This window comes from Solanum lycopersicum, chromosome 12 (assembly GCF_036512215.1).
Source record: "Solanum lycopersicum chromosome 12, SLM_r2.1".
Lineage (NCBI taxonomy): Eukaryota > Viridiplantae > Streptophyta > Magnoliopsida > Solanales > Solanaceae > Solanum > Solanum lycopersicum.
In genome coordinates, this window is record NC_090811.1 from 65,657,665 (window position 1) to 65,675,170 (window position 17,506).

Genomic DNA, 17,506 nt, shown 5'->3' on the forward strand with positions numbered 1-17,506 from the left:
CACCAAATTTATCGTGGTTATTATTTCTTGAAGATTATAATCTTAAAAATAAGATAGTAAATTATTTTTGAATTTATTGATTAAAAATACAATATTTTGGGAGAGCCTTAAATAGCTAAATATGCATCCATTTAAACTTATATTTTCATTTGGTTATTAGAATAGAATATTCTTAAATTATTTTTTTTACAGGTAGGTCTCAATAATGCATGGGAATATAACACCATGATTGAAAAATAATCAAGTTTTTATAATGTTGTTTATGGACATGGAAAAAATAGTCTTCCTTAATTTTCAGTTAAGTACGAGGAATTTCACTTTCAGAATTATTTTAAAAAGGGGATAATGCACAAGTATTCCCCATGCACAAGTACCTCCTCAATTTATATTTGAAAATTCAGAGATACACTTATATTATATTAAGGTTTTATTATTCCATGAACTTATTTTATAAATAATTTTCTACCCTTTTTGGCCTACGTGGCACTATCTTGTGGACCTAACGCTGGTTGACTCTTTTTTTTCAAACTAGTGTCACGTAGACGGAAAATGATAAAAAAATTACTTGTAAAATAAGTTAATGTAGGTAATAGTACCTTAGTATAGTATAAATATGTCTTTGGGATTTCGGGCATAAGTTGAAAGAGTACTTGTGCATTTTTCCTTTTAAAATATGGATGCGTGAAGCAGGATATTTTACTTAGCATGAAATGAAGAGTAAGTCCCATGAATCTTTTAGATTTTAATTTCTATGGTAGTAAGCTAATACTCCCTCCGTCTCATTTTATGTGGCACCATTTCCTCTTTGGTCAGTCCAAAAAAGAATGTCACATTTTCTTATATGGTAAGTATTTAAAGATACAATTCTTCTTTTACCCTTGTTGATCCTACTTTATTTTAAATAGTACTCTAACACATTTATGAGGAAAGAGAAAAGTGAGTCTACTTTTTTGAAGGACAGTTTGGTAAATAATTTAAAGTCTTTATTTATTTCTTAAACTCCGTACCAATTCAAATGGTACCACATAAAATGAGACGAATAGAGCAATATAACATGTAATTATAAAGATATATCAATAGTATAAAACAACTAAAAATATGGTTAAAGAAACTTGTAGAAAATAAAACTTTTAACATGATTTAATTTTACAAGTATAAATAATAAAATGATATAAAAGTAGTTATGGAATGCAAATCAACTCTAACATCATGACTTTCAAATAATAAAAGAATCAAAAATTCTTGAAATATATTACAATCATACTATGCAAAGGTGGTTTACTTTTTTTTTTTTTCCAAACTAATGTTACGTAGGCCGAAAAGGGTAGTAAATTAATTATAAAATAAGTTCAGGGATAATAGACCTTAGTATAGTATAAGTGTGTCTCTGAGATTTTGATCATAGGTTAAGGGGGTACTTGTACATTTTTTCTAAAACAAAAATTAATAAATTTGTTGGTATTATAATAAAAAATCACTTTGTTATGAATAAAATATAATTATTTTCACATAGCAACACAATAAAATATGATAATGTTGATACATATGGCAAAAAGATGAAGATCAATGACAAGTGAAACTATAAAATTTGGTGATGTATTTTCAAAATAAATGATAAGTAATATTCACCCTTACGACGCTATTCTCAAATACTAAATATGCAATATTTCGACTTGTTTTGAGTTACCCTCAATCTTGTAATTTCTATAGATGAAAAAACTACTCCTTTCATCCACTTTTAGCTATAATGATTTTCTTTTTAGGTCAAACAATAAGAATTTTGTGTTAAAGAATGACAAAAGTCTCACATCGGTGGTTAATGAGATGAGTGAATTCCTTATAATACTTGGACAATCCTCCTCCCTTTGAGCTAACTTTTGGGGTGTGAGTTAGACCTAAGACTTAATTTTACATGGTATCAGAGTAGGGTCCGTCTCACTGGATGTTGTGCCCCCAAAATCAAAAATTGCTCAATTGCCCACGCACAAGATGCTAAGTACTGGGCGTGAGGTGGGGTGTTAAAGAATGACAAAAGTCTCACATCGATACAATTCTCCTCCCTTTGAGCTAGCTTTTGTGGTGTGAGTTAGGTCTAAGACCTAATTTCACATGGTATTAGAGCAGGGCTCGTCTCACTCGATGCTGTGCCCTCCAAAATGCTAAGCATTGGGCGTGAGATGGGGTGTTAAAGAATGACAAAAGTTTCACATCGATAGTTAATGAGATGGGTGGACTCCTTATAAGGCTTGAGCAATCCTCCTCCCTGAGCTATAGTACTTTTCGTCTAGTTTTTGAAATATCTAAATTTTTTGATTAATTTATCGAATTAGTGTAATCTAATTTAACTTTTAAAATTAGTTCAATTAACTTTTTAAAAGCGCAACATAACAACTAAAAATAGATGAAGAGAATGTTAAGTATCATTCATTTATTAAAAAAGTATAAAGATCAACGATTGTAAATATTCATTATAAAGTTGAACAAATAATTTGAATAAAATTTGTTAAGCGAACCTCGAACATTAGACATCAGATCATTTTACTAACATATAGATCTTTTTTTTTCCTTCTTTATTCTATTTTGTATTTCTCTTCATTTTTCCTTTTCTATTAATATAAAAAAGATCAACAATTACACAATTTCATAATTATTTTAGAATGTTCAAACACACTCATATATTGAATGGACTATAGACTTTTGCTTTTACAAATCATCACCAAAAAAAGATAAACATTGGGTTTTCAAATTTAAACTACAAAAGTAAAGAACTTTATTTATCAAATGGCCATGTAAATAGACAAATATTAATTTCAAAAAATACCTAATTCCTCTCTCATCTTATTTTTCAAACCTTCAATTTGTTTTTTAGGCAAAACCAAATTCACTATCCTTCCACCTTCAAGCCTTGGTAATACCAAAATAACACCTTCATCACCAACTCCACTTATATTATAACTTGCAAATATTGGTTTTTTACCTCTAACTTCTAAATCATAAATCATTGCCTCTTCGAGATTCACAAATGTGAGATTTGCCCCATAGACTATAAAATCCGAAACACCATTTTCTTTTTTCATTAGTTCTTCAACAATTCTAGTCTCATCTACGGTCTTTTCGCCTATCAACTCTGTCAGTTCTGAAGTATCAACATCTGAAACTTTAATGTCATTTGCTTCAACTGTGCTGATAGTCACTTGATTGTTGCTTGACACGGCTTCAGTTGTTTCACTGTCATGGTCTCCACGTATAATGGTCACAATCGCGGGCTCTGATGAATATTCTCCCCTTACCTTAGCCAACATTTTCCACAATGTAGCACAAATAACATCAAAAGGCTTCACCTTATTATAAGTTCCACAAACATTGGAAACTAGTTGGTTTAGTTGATTTTGTGTGATATGGAAAGAATGTGATTGCATTTTGATATTGTTGGTGATTTTCCAATGATCACCAACTGGATCAACTCTCTTTAGAGAAAATGGAAACTTTGTAATAGTAGATAATATTGGATTATTATTATTATTATTATTGATCAATTTGTTGGTTTTTGTTGACTTGTGAAGAAATTGAGGTGAAATTTGTTGACCAACCATGATTTTTGCCCATATGTTGAGGAAATTTGAAGCTGAAAATGAATCTCCAAGTATATGAGCCCAACTTAGCCCTATTGACATCCCTCCACATTTGAACCAAGTGAACTACACACACAAAAAAAACTAAAGTTAATGGTCAAAGATACATCTAAACTGTCATTTTTTCCCGAGTTTCATATCTCATTTAATAATTAGTTGTTCTGTTTTTCTTACTCAAACTATCACCATGACACCGTCTATGTATACCTCAACTATCAACTACTATGTTTTCCTACCTAAACAATCTTAGATAAAAGGAATAACTATTAATTTTTGTTTTTCTGGAACTACTAATAGTTGAGATGTGTGAAACTTGCGATGAAATAATATATTAGATGTGTGTATTTATCATTATTTTTATATATATAATATACTCCCTTTGTTTTCATTGTATATATGTGATATTGTTTGTTGGTGTATGCACACCATTTCGAAATGAAAGAGAAATTTTTGAATCTTATAATATAAGTTACCATATACATATTCATACTTAAATATCATTTCATCAAATATGAATTTTGTAGTTAAATTATTTTTAAACAAGAGTTTAAAATTGACATGCACATAGAGAATATAATTGCTGTTGCACTAATAATCATTTCGATAACTAATTTTTTAAAGTACCAATAATTTTGTGCTCAAAATAATACCTAATAATAATATAATAAAGTGCCATAATTCTTAACTGAATTTTTTTTTTGTACGTAGGCTGACAATATAATGCTTTTTTGTTATTATTTTCTTTTATTATTAGCATATATTTTGTTTTTTTATTATTATCTTTTTATGTTTAAGTTTAATATGCTTTATTACTTGAGATAAGAGTCTATTGAAAATAATATTTCTATCTTTAAAATATACGATAAATCTCTCTCTATATATAAGCACCACACTTCCCCTACCCCGCCTTTGAAATAACGAAAAGTTTGTAGTTATTGATTTACCATTAAATATTTAATATATCTATTGACACGTAGTTTAATTTAAAATTTTAAATATATATTATAATATTCTATATTTAAAATACAAAAATGAGTTGATATCCTTAATTTATAATTTATGTAGAACCCACGAGGGTCGATTCTTGATTTTTATCTGAGATTAAAAAAAGGGTTTGATTTTCAACTTCACTAATAATAACAAAATTAATAATATTCCATCTATAAGGATATGTATCTACTATTTAAAATAGGAAATTATCTATCATAATACCACCAACATAATCAATTAATATGTTAGATATATATAGTAATCCAACATTATATTTAAATTCACTTTAAGGAAGAAAACATAAATATATTTTGAATTATCAGTAATGATATACAAATACTTTTTATCATATTTTTAAGATATCAATGTTCCTATTGCTTAAAAACTAGAACATATATATTTTGTATATGTGTCATAATCTTATACATAAACTTGATATTTATTAAATATCGAATCAACGAATAAGATTGTGTCACGTGTCCCTATTTAGTTTTTCGTTAAAGTGAAAACATATATAATCTAATTTTTTAACGGCAAGAACACAAATATCTCAAAAATATGACTGAAGATATCTGCAAATCATTTAATATAGTTTAGAGGTATATATATTTTTTTCCCTTACTTTAAAGATGAAACTGATTGATATTGCTCTCACATTAATTATTTAACTTCATGTAATTTAATCTTTCCATAATAATCCCTTACTTTAAAGATGAAACTGATTGATATTGCTCACACATCAATTATTTAATTTTTTGATAAAATTTAATCTTTCCACAATAATGGTGAGCCTGCCCTTCTTTTAATAATTCAGTTATGAATATTATGCCTTTTTTAGTTGTCTTTAATCGTTATTTAATTATTTTCATAAATTGAAAAAAAATTGTCTATTCTATTCTCAATTAATTACTTTAAAAAATATATAAAATTTTTAAAAAATTTAAATTTTTAATCTATTTACTTCGTAATAGATAAGAATAAAATAATAAACTCCATCATGCTAATTATTTTTTTAATAGATGTTTAACTTAAAAATTGATAAATAATTAAAGCTACTTCAATTACTTCCTTGAAAAGTATTTTGCATACTATTTTGAACAATAATATTCTAGGTGAAAAAAAAGCTTAGAATTAATCTCTCCCTTTTGTATTAAATGATTGGTAGGTGAAAAAAAGCTTTTAATTATTTCCTCCTGTTCATATTAAATGGTTGATTGAGATTTTTGTTATAGTTTAAATTAAGTAAATTAAAATTTTAAAAAATTCTTTTATTTCTATATATATCTTTTATTTAATGAGGTTGACGACTCAACTCCCTTTCGATAGCTCTTTCCTCGTGTCCCTCTAGTTTCTCTTTTATTTGGTAATATGTATCGAATATCTTATTTATGTTCTAAAATATTTTTGAAAAAATAATAATTATATCGAATAATTTACGTAATATGAACTAACGATTATTCTCTCTGTTTCTTCTTCTTTGAGTTGATATTTTATGCGATAACATTTTTATCGTCTCGTATTAACAATAAAATTTACGTACTTATTATTCTTATTTTTTATTTGTAGAATTACATATAATTTTATTATTATTATTATTTTGTCATGAATCTAACTGTTTTATCAACTAAGACATGAACCTAGAACATTTATTTAATGATCAGCATGTAATTCTAGATGAGTGACCACTACAAATCAGTTTTAAATAATAAATACTGACAGTCCAGCAGTTCAAACAAATAAATTCGACAGTCCAGCAGAAGTACTTTCTAAAAATGACTTTTTAAAAAGAGCTTTTGAAAAAAAAGAACAATTAGTATTTGAGTAATTTTTTTACAAAAATATTTTTTATAAGCGAATTGTGTTTGACTATTTTTCTTTAAAAAAAAAGTGTTTTTGAGAGTCCAATTACATAAAAAATAAGGATCAATGTTTAATATTAGTTTACAAGAGAAACTATTTTAAATATCCAATTACATACTTTTAATTAAATTAAAATATACATATTTATAAATTTAAAAATCATTTCCACAAATTAAATCACTATATATGAAAAATTCACCACAAAAATAAATATAGCTCTTCATATTTTAAATAATACAAAAATATTGTTGTTACCTTTATTGCTAATTCTATAAAATAAAACATATGGTAACATATAAAATATAATATATAAAATTTAAACAAATAATAATATATAAGCATAAACTAAAAAAATTGTTATAAAAATAAAATTCTAAATGAAACTTAACTAAATTCATGCGATATGTTAATTACTTAATAAGAGATAGATTGGTAAACAAATATATATAAAAGATATAATTTTAGTCTATCAAAAACTAATTTTCTGCTTCTGCTTTTTTTAAGAAGCTTTCATTTCTTCTCAATCGCAATAAAATTGTTTCTATTTTCATTTAAAAGCAGTTTTAAAAGCTCGTGAAACTCTTATTTTTCTTTAAAAAAACACTTATATATGACCTCTCAACAATAATGTCAAAGAAACTTTAAGTTAAAAACGCATATTTATGAATTATGCCTTTATATATCTTTAGTTTAATACAATAAAATTTAAATAAAAAAAATTACTTTCTTAAATTTCGTGTCAAATCAAAACGTAATTACCTGTATGAAAACGAGAGGTGAAAATCCCAAATCCGGACCAAGAAGTTGATCATAAACAAGCTCCTCATCATGATCATTATCATTCATAGCAAGCCACTCATCAATTGTTTTATTTTTACATTTTGCTTCAACAACCCTAACACCACTATCATTACACTTCATGAACGGCCGGCCGCCACCACCACCACCATCACCGCCATCGTACCGCCTAATTCTGCCGGAAATCGGGTAATAAAGTTCAAGAAGGTTAAACATGGGAAGTTTTAGGTCATGAATATGTAAACCTTCAACAACATCATTTTTGAAAAAATAAAGAGCTTTAATGTAATGAAGCTTCATTATTAAGTCCATGTTGGTAAATTCATGCTGGAGTTTGTCGTCGCCGGTGATCCTCCCCGGCACGACGGACGATAATTTCACGTCGGAGATTAATTTCTCGACGTGATCCATGGAATGAAAGAGAAGTATTTGAAAGGAAAATTGTGGAAGAGAGAGTTAAAAGGTGCTAAAAGGAGATGAAAAGGAGTGAATATATAGATTGGATACAATGACGTGTCACGAGAGCCAGGTAGCATTAAGTGGTTTAGAGAAAAATAAAATAATGTTGTTTATATATGATTTTATATTGTATACTTTTTTTTTGTCTCAATTATGTGACCTTTTTCGTTTTTTAAGAGTTAAAAGTTTAAGTTTAATAAAAAATTTGGAGGGTAATATGCCTTTGACATTTAGGTACTAAAACCCTAGTATTAGGTTAGGGAAGTTATTTTAGGACTTTTACCTTATGTTTTATCTTCATTAGGTTAATAGACTACAAGTTAGGCGCTAGCTTATGTCATGAGATTTCTGGGGTGTTATATTATCTCCCTTTAGAAACATTCGTCCCCCAATGATGTGTGAAATATTTAATTTTTTTGACATGTCTTATTGATTTGTCTATTTGGGTGGATTATTGATATGTCTATTTATTAGTTTGATATTTTGATCCATTCATTTAAAAGCTCGGCTGATATGTAGTAAAAAATGATTCATGAAAATTCTTTTTTTTTTCTTGATTGATATGCTATGCTTCCTTCGTTTTAATTTGTCAACTCAAATAACGTTTGAACATACCAGTTGAACATCCCTAAATATCAACAAAAACCCTCTATATTCACCTTTATTTTACTTGTTCAGTATTTCAAAAATAATTTTTACTATTATTTGTACTCACTTAATTTTAACATATAAAAAAAAGTAATCTTGGGAGATATGTTAATTAAATGAGCCAAGGGGCCAAATTGGATTTAAGTTTCAATTGTTACCTATATCACTATTTTAGGAACATTATTCCTATGAAGTTTATTCATTAAAATAAAAACTTTTATTTGATTAGTAGACTTTAAAAAAAAAACACAAATTGTTAGGCCACTTACAACTCATGATATCAAGTATGGTACCTATGTAGTTGGGGGTTGCTCAATTAGTAAACTTCATGTAAATAATGTTGATTAGCCACCTTTTTAGCTTTATTATAATTATATATTTAAGTTTGGGATTTTTTATTTTTTTTTGAAGTTTGGTATACTAAGGTCCTATTATTCCACTGAACTTATTTTTATTAATAATTTTCTATTCCTTTTCCGCATACATGGTACTATCTTGTGGGCCTAATGCTGGTTAATTTTTTTTGGGAAAATTATATGAAATGGCAAACATTCATAACTAATTATATATTAGGGGTATAGTTTAATTTATTTACATTATATAATTATAGTTTATTTTATTTTGCTATAATTAATGGGGGCCCACAACCTATTATGTAACCAATTGTACAAAAACCTTATTTTCTAATTTTGTATATAATTATACACAATCTAATTTTCTCTCTCCTATATTTTCTCTCTCCTATTCACAATTAATTTTCTCTCTCCTTTCCTCATTCTAACGTCTTCTCCTACATTTAATACTCCAATATCAGATTTGAATTTCGAATTTTTGTCCAAAATTTCAGTAATCCCTCCTGAAGTTGAAGTCTCCAATCAACAACGTGATTCAACCAAATTATGAACATATCGTCCCAGGTGAAGGCATGCCGCTTCCAAAAGATCCGTCAAAGAAAGGGAATTTGAGGATCAAGTTTGACATCAAATTCCCTGCTCGTCTCACTGTGGCTCAGAAATCTGGTATCAAAGAGTTGTTGGGTATCATGAGATAGTGTCTTAAAACACAAACTTAGATACAATTTTTTTGTTAATTAGTTGTCAATATACAAAAATCATTAAATTAAGTATTGTATATAGTATATTCCATGTGAGTAATTGTATATAGTATATTGCATGTTTATGTTATTTTTGGTTTTTGTATATATATACAAAATAGTAATTGGACTTAGTTATACAGATGGAAAATTTGAATATATGATTAGAATTTGTATATTCTATTAGTTATATACAAATTTTAGAAGTTAGTATATATTAAGTTTACATACATATACAAAAATTGATATGTACATGTCTGTTTTAATAGCTAGTAGTAGGGATTGTATATAGATGGGGAAATATCATATGTGATTATAATTTTGTATACTGTAGTAGTTATATATAAATTATCGAATATAATGTATTAAATATGCATATACAATTAATAAAAACATTGAATAAGTGTTAGTATAAACTATATACAATTAAAAACCTGAATAACATATATCTCTTGTTATACAAATTCGTAAAATGCATTTTTGTACATGTATATATTTATTCAATAAGATTGTATATGTATATTTATTGCAATCTAATTGGATGTGCATATACAATAAAAGACATTGAATACGTGCTGGTATATACTATATACAAAAAAGGTAAGTTCATATATATAAACAGAAAATAATCTGTGAATGACTTTTTATTTTTATTTTTTTTGTATATATAGGTAGGTATGTATATACAGAAATTAATTTGTACATGACTTATTATAAACAGAATTTTTTTTTTTGAATTTGAACGTATGGCTTGAAAATAGGGAAGTTTCCCTAAAATTGTGGCATTATCTTGATTTATTGTTACCATATTTAATGCTTCAGTTACAAACAACTTTTTAAAATAGAATTGTATAAATAATTAAAAAAAAAATTATATACAAAATTAAAGACACCTTTAATAACTTAACTATACCCATATTATATAATTAGGTAAACTATACCCATATAATGTTATTTAATCTAATAAGTTTGCCATATATGAAATTTTCCCATTTTTTTTCATGTTAATGCCACGTAAGTTGAAAAAGGGTAGAAAATTACTTATAAAATAAGTTCAGGGGGTAATAGAACCTTTAATATAGTATAAGTGTGTCTCTGAGATTTCAAACATAGATCGGGGGAAGTACTTGTGCATTTTCCTTAAATGTATATGTGACGTTACTTACATTATTAATTTTTGTGGGACTGAAAACATCTCTAATACAAGTTTTAGCACATGTCTGATTTTATAACTCAAACTTGCGATTTATGTATCACAAAATTTTTTGTATTTAATCGAAGAAAGATGGTTACCTTGAAGGGATATGTGTAACATATATGAGTCCGAAACTTAAAGGGTACAAAATATTAACAAAAATTCCAAAACGGTAATAAAATTTTATATTAACCAAAACGGTAAAATCGCTGCAGGCGCAGCGACTTACCTTACCTGAAAAAGTAAAATCACTGCTGAGGCAGCGATTTTGCAAATTTTTTTTTTTAATAAAAAATTCAAAATTTAGGCAGCAATTTCAAAATTTTGCTTCTTACAACTCGCTGCCTTGGCAGCGAATTCATATTATTTTTTAATTATATATTTTTTTTAAAAAAATAAGGTATATCGCTGCCCTGGTAGCGATTTATTTAAATTTTTTTTTATAAGGCAGCGATTTATTTTATAATTTTTTTTTATTAAATCGCTGCAGGAAGCTATTTTTTAAAAAAAAAAAGTTAAAACAACGATTATATAAAAAAAAAATTTATAATATTTTTTAAAATTTAAATATATAACTTATAAGAAAATATACATTATTTTAAAAAAATTAAAAATGAGTAAAGTAATAAATATATTTTCTTTCTAAAAAAAGATATTATATTGAATTTAAATTTAAATAATATTTGAATTCAAATAATTAATTTATTTAATTATATCATTTTGTTTTTAAAAAAAAATTCAATAATTTTGCTGCCTTTAATTTTTTATTTAAAACAATTAATTATTTGAATTCAAATATTATTTAAATTTAAATTCAATATAATATCTCTTTTTAGAAAGAAAATATATTATAAATTTTTTTTATATAAAATCGTTGTTTTAACATTTTTTATTTTTTTTTTAAAATAGCTTCCTGCAGCGATTTAATAAAAAAAAATTCTTTATAAAATAAATCGCTGCCAGGGCAACAATTTAAAATTTTTTTTTTTTATAAATCGCTGCACTGGCAGCGATTTATATTATAATTTTTTTTCTTTTTTTGCGATTTGTATTATAATTTTTTTTATTTTATTATAAATCGCTGCACTGGCAGCGATATACCTTATTTTTGTTTAAAACAATATAATTAAAAAATATGAAATCGCTGCCAAGACAGCGATTTGTAAGAAGCAAAATTTTGAATCAGTTTTTTATTAGAAAAAAAAAAAGGCAGCGATTTTACTTTTTCAGGTGAGGTAAGTCGCTGCGCCTGCAGCGATTTTACCGTTTTGGTTAATATAAAATTTTATATACCGTTTTGAAATTTTTGTTAATATTTTGTACCCTTTAAGTTTCGGACTCTAACATATATATACAAACAACATATTCTAACACAAGCATTAATTCATGTTTAATCTTATAACTCGAATATGTAACTTACATATCATACAAAATTTCGTGAGTATCATGAAGAGATACATGTAATATAAACATCATATTCTAACACAAACATTAATACGTATTTGATTTTATAAATTTCGAACTTGTGACTTACATATATCACACAAAAATAATTTTACCGTGACATGTTACCACAACACCAAAAGGAAGGGTTCCATTCAAGAATAAGTGGGGGTAATGACATGTTACGAAGCATTTCGTGTTAGACAGACTATAATAACACAAACAATGAAAGGTTGATTGTATAACTCGAATATATAATCTACTTTTTATTACACACGCTAGACAACTTTACCATTATATGCTACCACAACACAGAAAAAGGGGTAATGCATGCATGTGCCACAACAGCAGAATTCAAGTGACACATGAATGGAATTTATTTGCTATCAATGATTAACTGACAACCAGAAACAACTCAACTACTACCAGTAACAAAAAGTACAGTTATTAAAGACATAGCAGTTCAAGATGCTGAGAAAGTACAAAGAATCATGTGACAAATTCATCAATATTCACAGACTCATTAAATTGAGACAGCCTGAGGAGTGGAAGAGAGGTTGCTTCTGAAAGAACTTCGGCTCAGGTAGTTATGAAAGGAAATACAGACGTAATAAGGGGTGGATCGAAGCAAAAACACAACAATTATATAGACATAAGTAGTAACAACAACATGATAGTAAGAATAGAGACATAAGAGACGACAAGTAGTAATAGAAAACTAAGAATGAGAAATACCGAAGTAGTAAAATAATAAGAATACCCAACAAAATATACTAATACTACTAGCAGGAGAAATATAATGCAAATTATTCACAAATTTGAAGTTGGGAGCAAAAAGAAAAACAGTTAAATTTGCACTCTCAAAAACAAAAATATCTTTTTTCGCAACAGTTGGAGGGTAAAGTCATATGCTATAACAGCATAATTCAGGTGAAACAGAGACTGGAGATTATTAGCTTTCGACGTTAACTCACAATAAATGACAAACTACTCAACTGCTGCTAACTTGCATTTTTGACGATATTAGGGGAGTGAGAACATCATAAGCAAGACACTGAGGCATCACATGGCAATCATGTTCCAGATCCATCAGTCGCAGCCTCACTGCTAGCTGCTTCATTAAATGAGGCAGCCAAGCACTCAGCAAGGCTTTGCTGAGAAATGGATTTTACTGGAGCATCTGGGAATTTGGCCTTTTTTGCACTAATGGAGTGTGGAAGCCAGGGTTTCTCAGGGAAAGCCTTCCAGATAACTGGCTTCAACTCTTTCCATGGATCTTCTACCATTGACTTTGAATAATACAAATCTGGTCTAGATTCCCCTGATGTGCCTCCGTGGGAACCTCTTCCCCCCCTTCTACCACCTCGAAACGAAAAAGGACTAGAACTATTCCCCCTCCATTGACTCCTGCCTTGCCCAGAACCTTGGTAAGGGCTCCCTCGGTTCCCTGAATGTTGGTAAGGGCTCCCTCTGTGCCCTGAACCTTGGCTAGGGCTGCCTCTGTGTCCTGAATCTTGGTAAGGGTTGCCTCTATATCCAGAACCTTGGTAAGGGCTGCCTCCATATCCTGAACCAGGTTGCCCGCTACCTTGTCCATAATGGAAACCAGGTCTTCCACCTCGTTGAATGCCAGGACTGGCAAAGTTACCACCCATTGAAGAATTAGGTGGAAGGTAGTTTTTAGGTGTGTCGAAAGAGTTATTCCATGCACTAGGGGAACCTCTTTGTGGTATGCCAAAAGGACTATTTTGCCCAGGGTTTCCAAGAGGGTTAAAGGTATGATGGACTCCTTGTGATCTCTGATCTACGGAATAGTTGCCTCGAGGAGTACAAATTGGAGATTGAGGGTTCGTTGCTCCTGAAAATCATGTACATAAAGGTTTGTTTACATACTACAATATATGAGGACCAATTCATACTGATGGCATTAGCCAGTGGCAATCGAATCAGAGAAAACTACTGCTACTACTATGATATCAATATTTCACACAACATACTATATAGCCTTCTGCCTGATATGGTAAAACTGGATATGTGAAATGAAAATCATCCCTATTGAACTGATATTCCTTGGTTGTCACTAATAGGCTGTACCTCGAATGCAATAATTGTGCAGCACACATCTTTTATCCAATATGGCATTAGAAAGTTATACCGGACAAGACAACCTCTGTCCATAGGAAACTGAAAGAACATACACATCCCAACATCCAACAATATTATAACCATGCATGCTAATAAAAATTTAAATTAGAAGTCTTTCACTAATCAAAAGTGATTTGTGATTGAAGATATCTTTATGCTCTAGTCAAAATTATAGTAGTCACTAGACTCACTATAGTAGTTTGTCTAGCAATTACGCTCCTAGACCACTACCATGCTAGTGTCAATGATGATTACTATGACTATGAGGAGTCCGATTCACGTCATTGTATATTGTATGCTAACTAGAAAGTGCACTTGTACTTTGATTATCATAACTACTACTACAACAAAGTGTAATCTCACAAGTGGGGTCTGGGGAAAGGTGTACACCAACCTTATTGCCTTGTGAAGGTAGAGAGTCTATGCTCATGTAAAGCATGATTATTATGAGTACTAAATCTATATATGTTTGTATTTTTTACTTCCATCAACTATGCACTTCACTTTTCAATTTTCACTTCAACACCTATGGACAAAACCAGTTTGACATTATTCAGAGCCCAAACTATTATCAATCAACTTGCTTCAAAGTTCAAACCAAATAAGCTAAATGTAGGCTATATATCTTGTTTTCCAAGGCAATTTCTCTAACTAGTATTAAAGAACAACAAAAAGGCAGTATAGACAGACTATCCTAATACAAGCATTAGTGTACGCTTCCCCGGCTCGAAACTTAACAGCTGATACTAGTATAGTCCCACAAAGGATACTTCACCAAACAACAGAAACTACCAATAACAACATAATCTACACAAGTTTATAACTTAAAAGTTAAAAAAACAAACTTTATGAAAGAATATGCAATTACTTGTATAACACTGTTGAGAAACCTGAGGGCTGACATGGGGTTGATTGTTACTCCTTTTATTAGCAGAAAAAGCTGCCATGGGGTCAGTATAATAGTCAAATCTTGGCCTTGGCATAGCATAAGATTCAACATTACCAGAAGGAACATCAGTTAAAGGGTTTGTAAGACCTCCATAACCAACAGCTTCATTGTAATCTCCACTTTGTGAAGCTTCCATTCTCATAGCGTTAAGCCTTTCCTTTCTCTTCTCTGATTCATCCATTATCAGAATCAACTTTTTTCACAAAAAAATTATATGGGGTTGTTGCAAATGCAGAAAAGATGCAATTTTTATGTTGGATTTTGGGTTTTGGAGTTTAATTATAAATTATAAGCTATGGTTTTTTTAGGTTAAATTGGTATGGAGAAGAAAACAGAGTTCCAATTCTTGAAATCCCTAATGCTATGTGTGTACAAATCTTTCCATTATTACCAATTTTGTCCTTATAAGGTTAATGACGATAATGCCACCACGTTTATACTGAGTTGCTCATTTGAGGGGTATTTTTGGAATTTAAAAAATCAGGCACTTTTTTTTTTGGGTTAAATCTTTCTTTTTCTTCCTATCATTTTTGGATTTCCTGATTTTTGTTTCTCTACTTGAGATATCGAGCGGTGTATTGGTCGGTTTGATTTGTTGGTTTGTAAATACGTTAAGTTAATAAAATATTTTTGATTTAATCAATTTTGATTTTTAACGATTTTGGTGTTCAGATCAAATAATAAGGAAATGTCATAAATAAATATATGGCTTCTTCAATAATTTCATGCGATAAGTCAATAATCGTAACTTTGCAAGTATTCATAAAATAGAAACAATAATAACTAACATGAAAATAACAAGACAAGTGTAATGCAAAGATAAATCAAGATCAATAAGATTCTTACTTTATGGTATGACGTTTTGTATAACGTGAAGTTGTGAACTCATATATCATCATGAAACGTGAGTTGAACATTAAAGGGCAAAAAACAGTAACTAGTAAGGTATTGAAAATAATACTTAATATTTACTACTATCTTAATGTGTTATCAATTTAATCAATAACTCAATAATAAATCAATAATATTTTTTTCGATTAATTTTTCGTAGATGTATCTAGAATGCACTCCCTCATTTATATTTTTTCCTTTATTTGGATTTAAGGTTTGTTTGATCAAGTTTTAGAAAAGTTAAAATTGTTTAGTATTTTTTTAGGAATAAAATACATGTAGTTTTCTAGACTATGATCGATAGAACATGTACTCTAAGACTAAGCCAATGAAGTCATTGCCTCAGGCCCTAAAAATTTGAAGGCCCAAATACATTTGAATTATTATTATTAATTTTATTATTCTCTTCCTTCGTTCGAATTTGTTTATCATGTTATACTTATTAAAAGTTAATTTGATTAATTTTTAAAGATAAATTGAATCATATTAATTTAATATTTTAAACAAAAAAATTAGATATTCTAAAACTATATGAAAAGTACTATAAATTACAATTTTTTATATATTAATATGATGAAAAAATACATCTTAAAATGTTAGTCAAAGTTTTTATAATTTGACTCTAAAAATAGAAACCATGACAAATAATAATGGACGGAGGGACTAGTTTGGCTTGGAACGGTGTTTAAGAAAAGAAAAAAAACTTTTTAATCTTGTGGTTCTAAATTAAAGTTATGTCAAATAAACCAAAATGTTCTTTAATCTTGTGATCTTAAACATGTTACGTGGAAAGTTATAGTTAAAGTGTTGCCAAAAATGGAAAGGATTATTCTTTTTAAAACAGATTAAAAAGAAAATATGATCATTTTTTTTAAACGGAGAGAGTATTATTTATATAAATAAAATTGATGTTGTTTATTTTTTATTGTTATTTGCTTGAGTATTTTATACTAATAACTTCATAAATTTTCATAATCTTTTTATTCATTTTTTGATATATTTGTTTAAGCTTCCAATTTTAAAATTTATCTTTTTAAATAGGAACTAAGTTATATAACATCGATACCATAATTGATTTTTTAAAATTTTTTTTTAAACTTTGTGAATGCAAAAGCATTCACGCAGAAGTTTCCTTTTTCATATATTATATGAAATAATGAAATTTTTATAATTTATTTTAGATGTGCATCAACGAATGCTACTTAATAGAATAAATTATATCATTTAAATTGATTAGAATTATGATATTATTATAAGGTGTATATATTTCTGATACTATTCATGCACAAAACTTTAACTATTAAGTTATGTTCTTTTCCTTTTTCTTATTTGTAATGATAGACAAATTGAAATTTCAATTTGAGTTTTGAAGCTTAACATCGATTAATCACTTTATTTTTTGT

At 28.2% G+C, this 17,506-nt stretch overlaps 2 protein-coding genes across 2 annotated transcripts; both read right to left on the reverse strand.

Annotated features, from left to right (window-relative positions):
• Positions 1-2,647: 2,647 nt before the first annotated feature.
• Positions 2,648-7,760, reverse strand: LOC101252161 (protein ECERIFERUM 2). The gene is made up of 2 exons (XM_004252762.5): positions 7,242-7,760; positions 2,648-3,698 (listed from the first exon to the last, which is right to left on the reverse strand). Exons 1-2 carry the CDS (start codon positions 7,689-7,691, stop codon positions 2,811-2,813), a joined length of 1,338 nt encoding a protein of 445 aa, XP_004252810.1. The 5' UTR covers positions 7,692-7,760; the 3' UTR covers positions 2,648-2,810.
• A 5,182-nt stretch (positions 7,761-12,942) lies between these two features.
• On the reverse strand, positions 12,943-15,849 carry LOC101249715 (protein SICKLE). Its single transcript, XM_004252671.5, has 2 exons — positions 15,132-15,849; positions 12,943-13,976 (listed from the first exon to the last, which is right to left on the reverse strand). Exons 1-2 carry the CDS (start codon positions 15,391-15,393, stop codon positions 13,192-13,194), a joined length of 1,047 nt encoding a protein of 348 aa, XP_004252719.1. The 5' UTR covers positions 15,394-15,849; the 3' UTR covers positions 12,943-13,191.
• Positions 15,850-17,506: the final 1,657 nt, after the last annotated feature.

Coding starts and splice junctions, on each gene's coding strand:
- LOC101252161 (XM_004252762.5), bottom strand. CDS start 7,691: ATGGATCACGTCGAGAAATTAATCTCCGACGTGAAATTATCGTCCGTC. Junction 3,699..7,241: donor CACCTCTCGTTTTCATACAG/GTAATTACGTTT, acceptor TTGTGTGTGTAG/TTCACTTGGTTCAAATGTGG.
- LOC101249715 (XM_004252671.5), bottom strand. CDS start 15,393: ATGGATGAATCAGAGAAGAGAAAGGAAAGGCTTAACGCTATGAGAATG. Junction 13,977..15,131: donor TTCTCAACAGTGTTATACAA/GTAATTGCATAT, acceptor CATGATTTTCAG/GAGCAACGAACCCTCAATCT.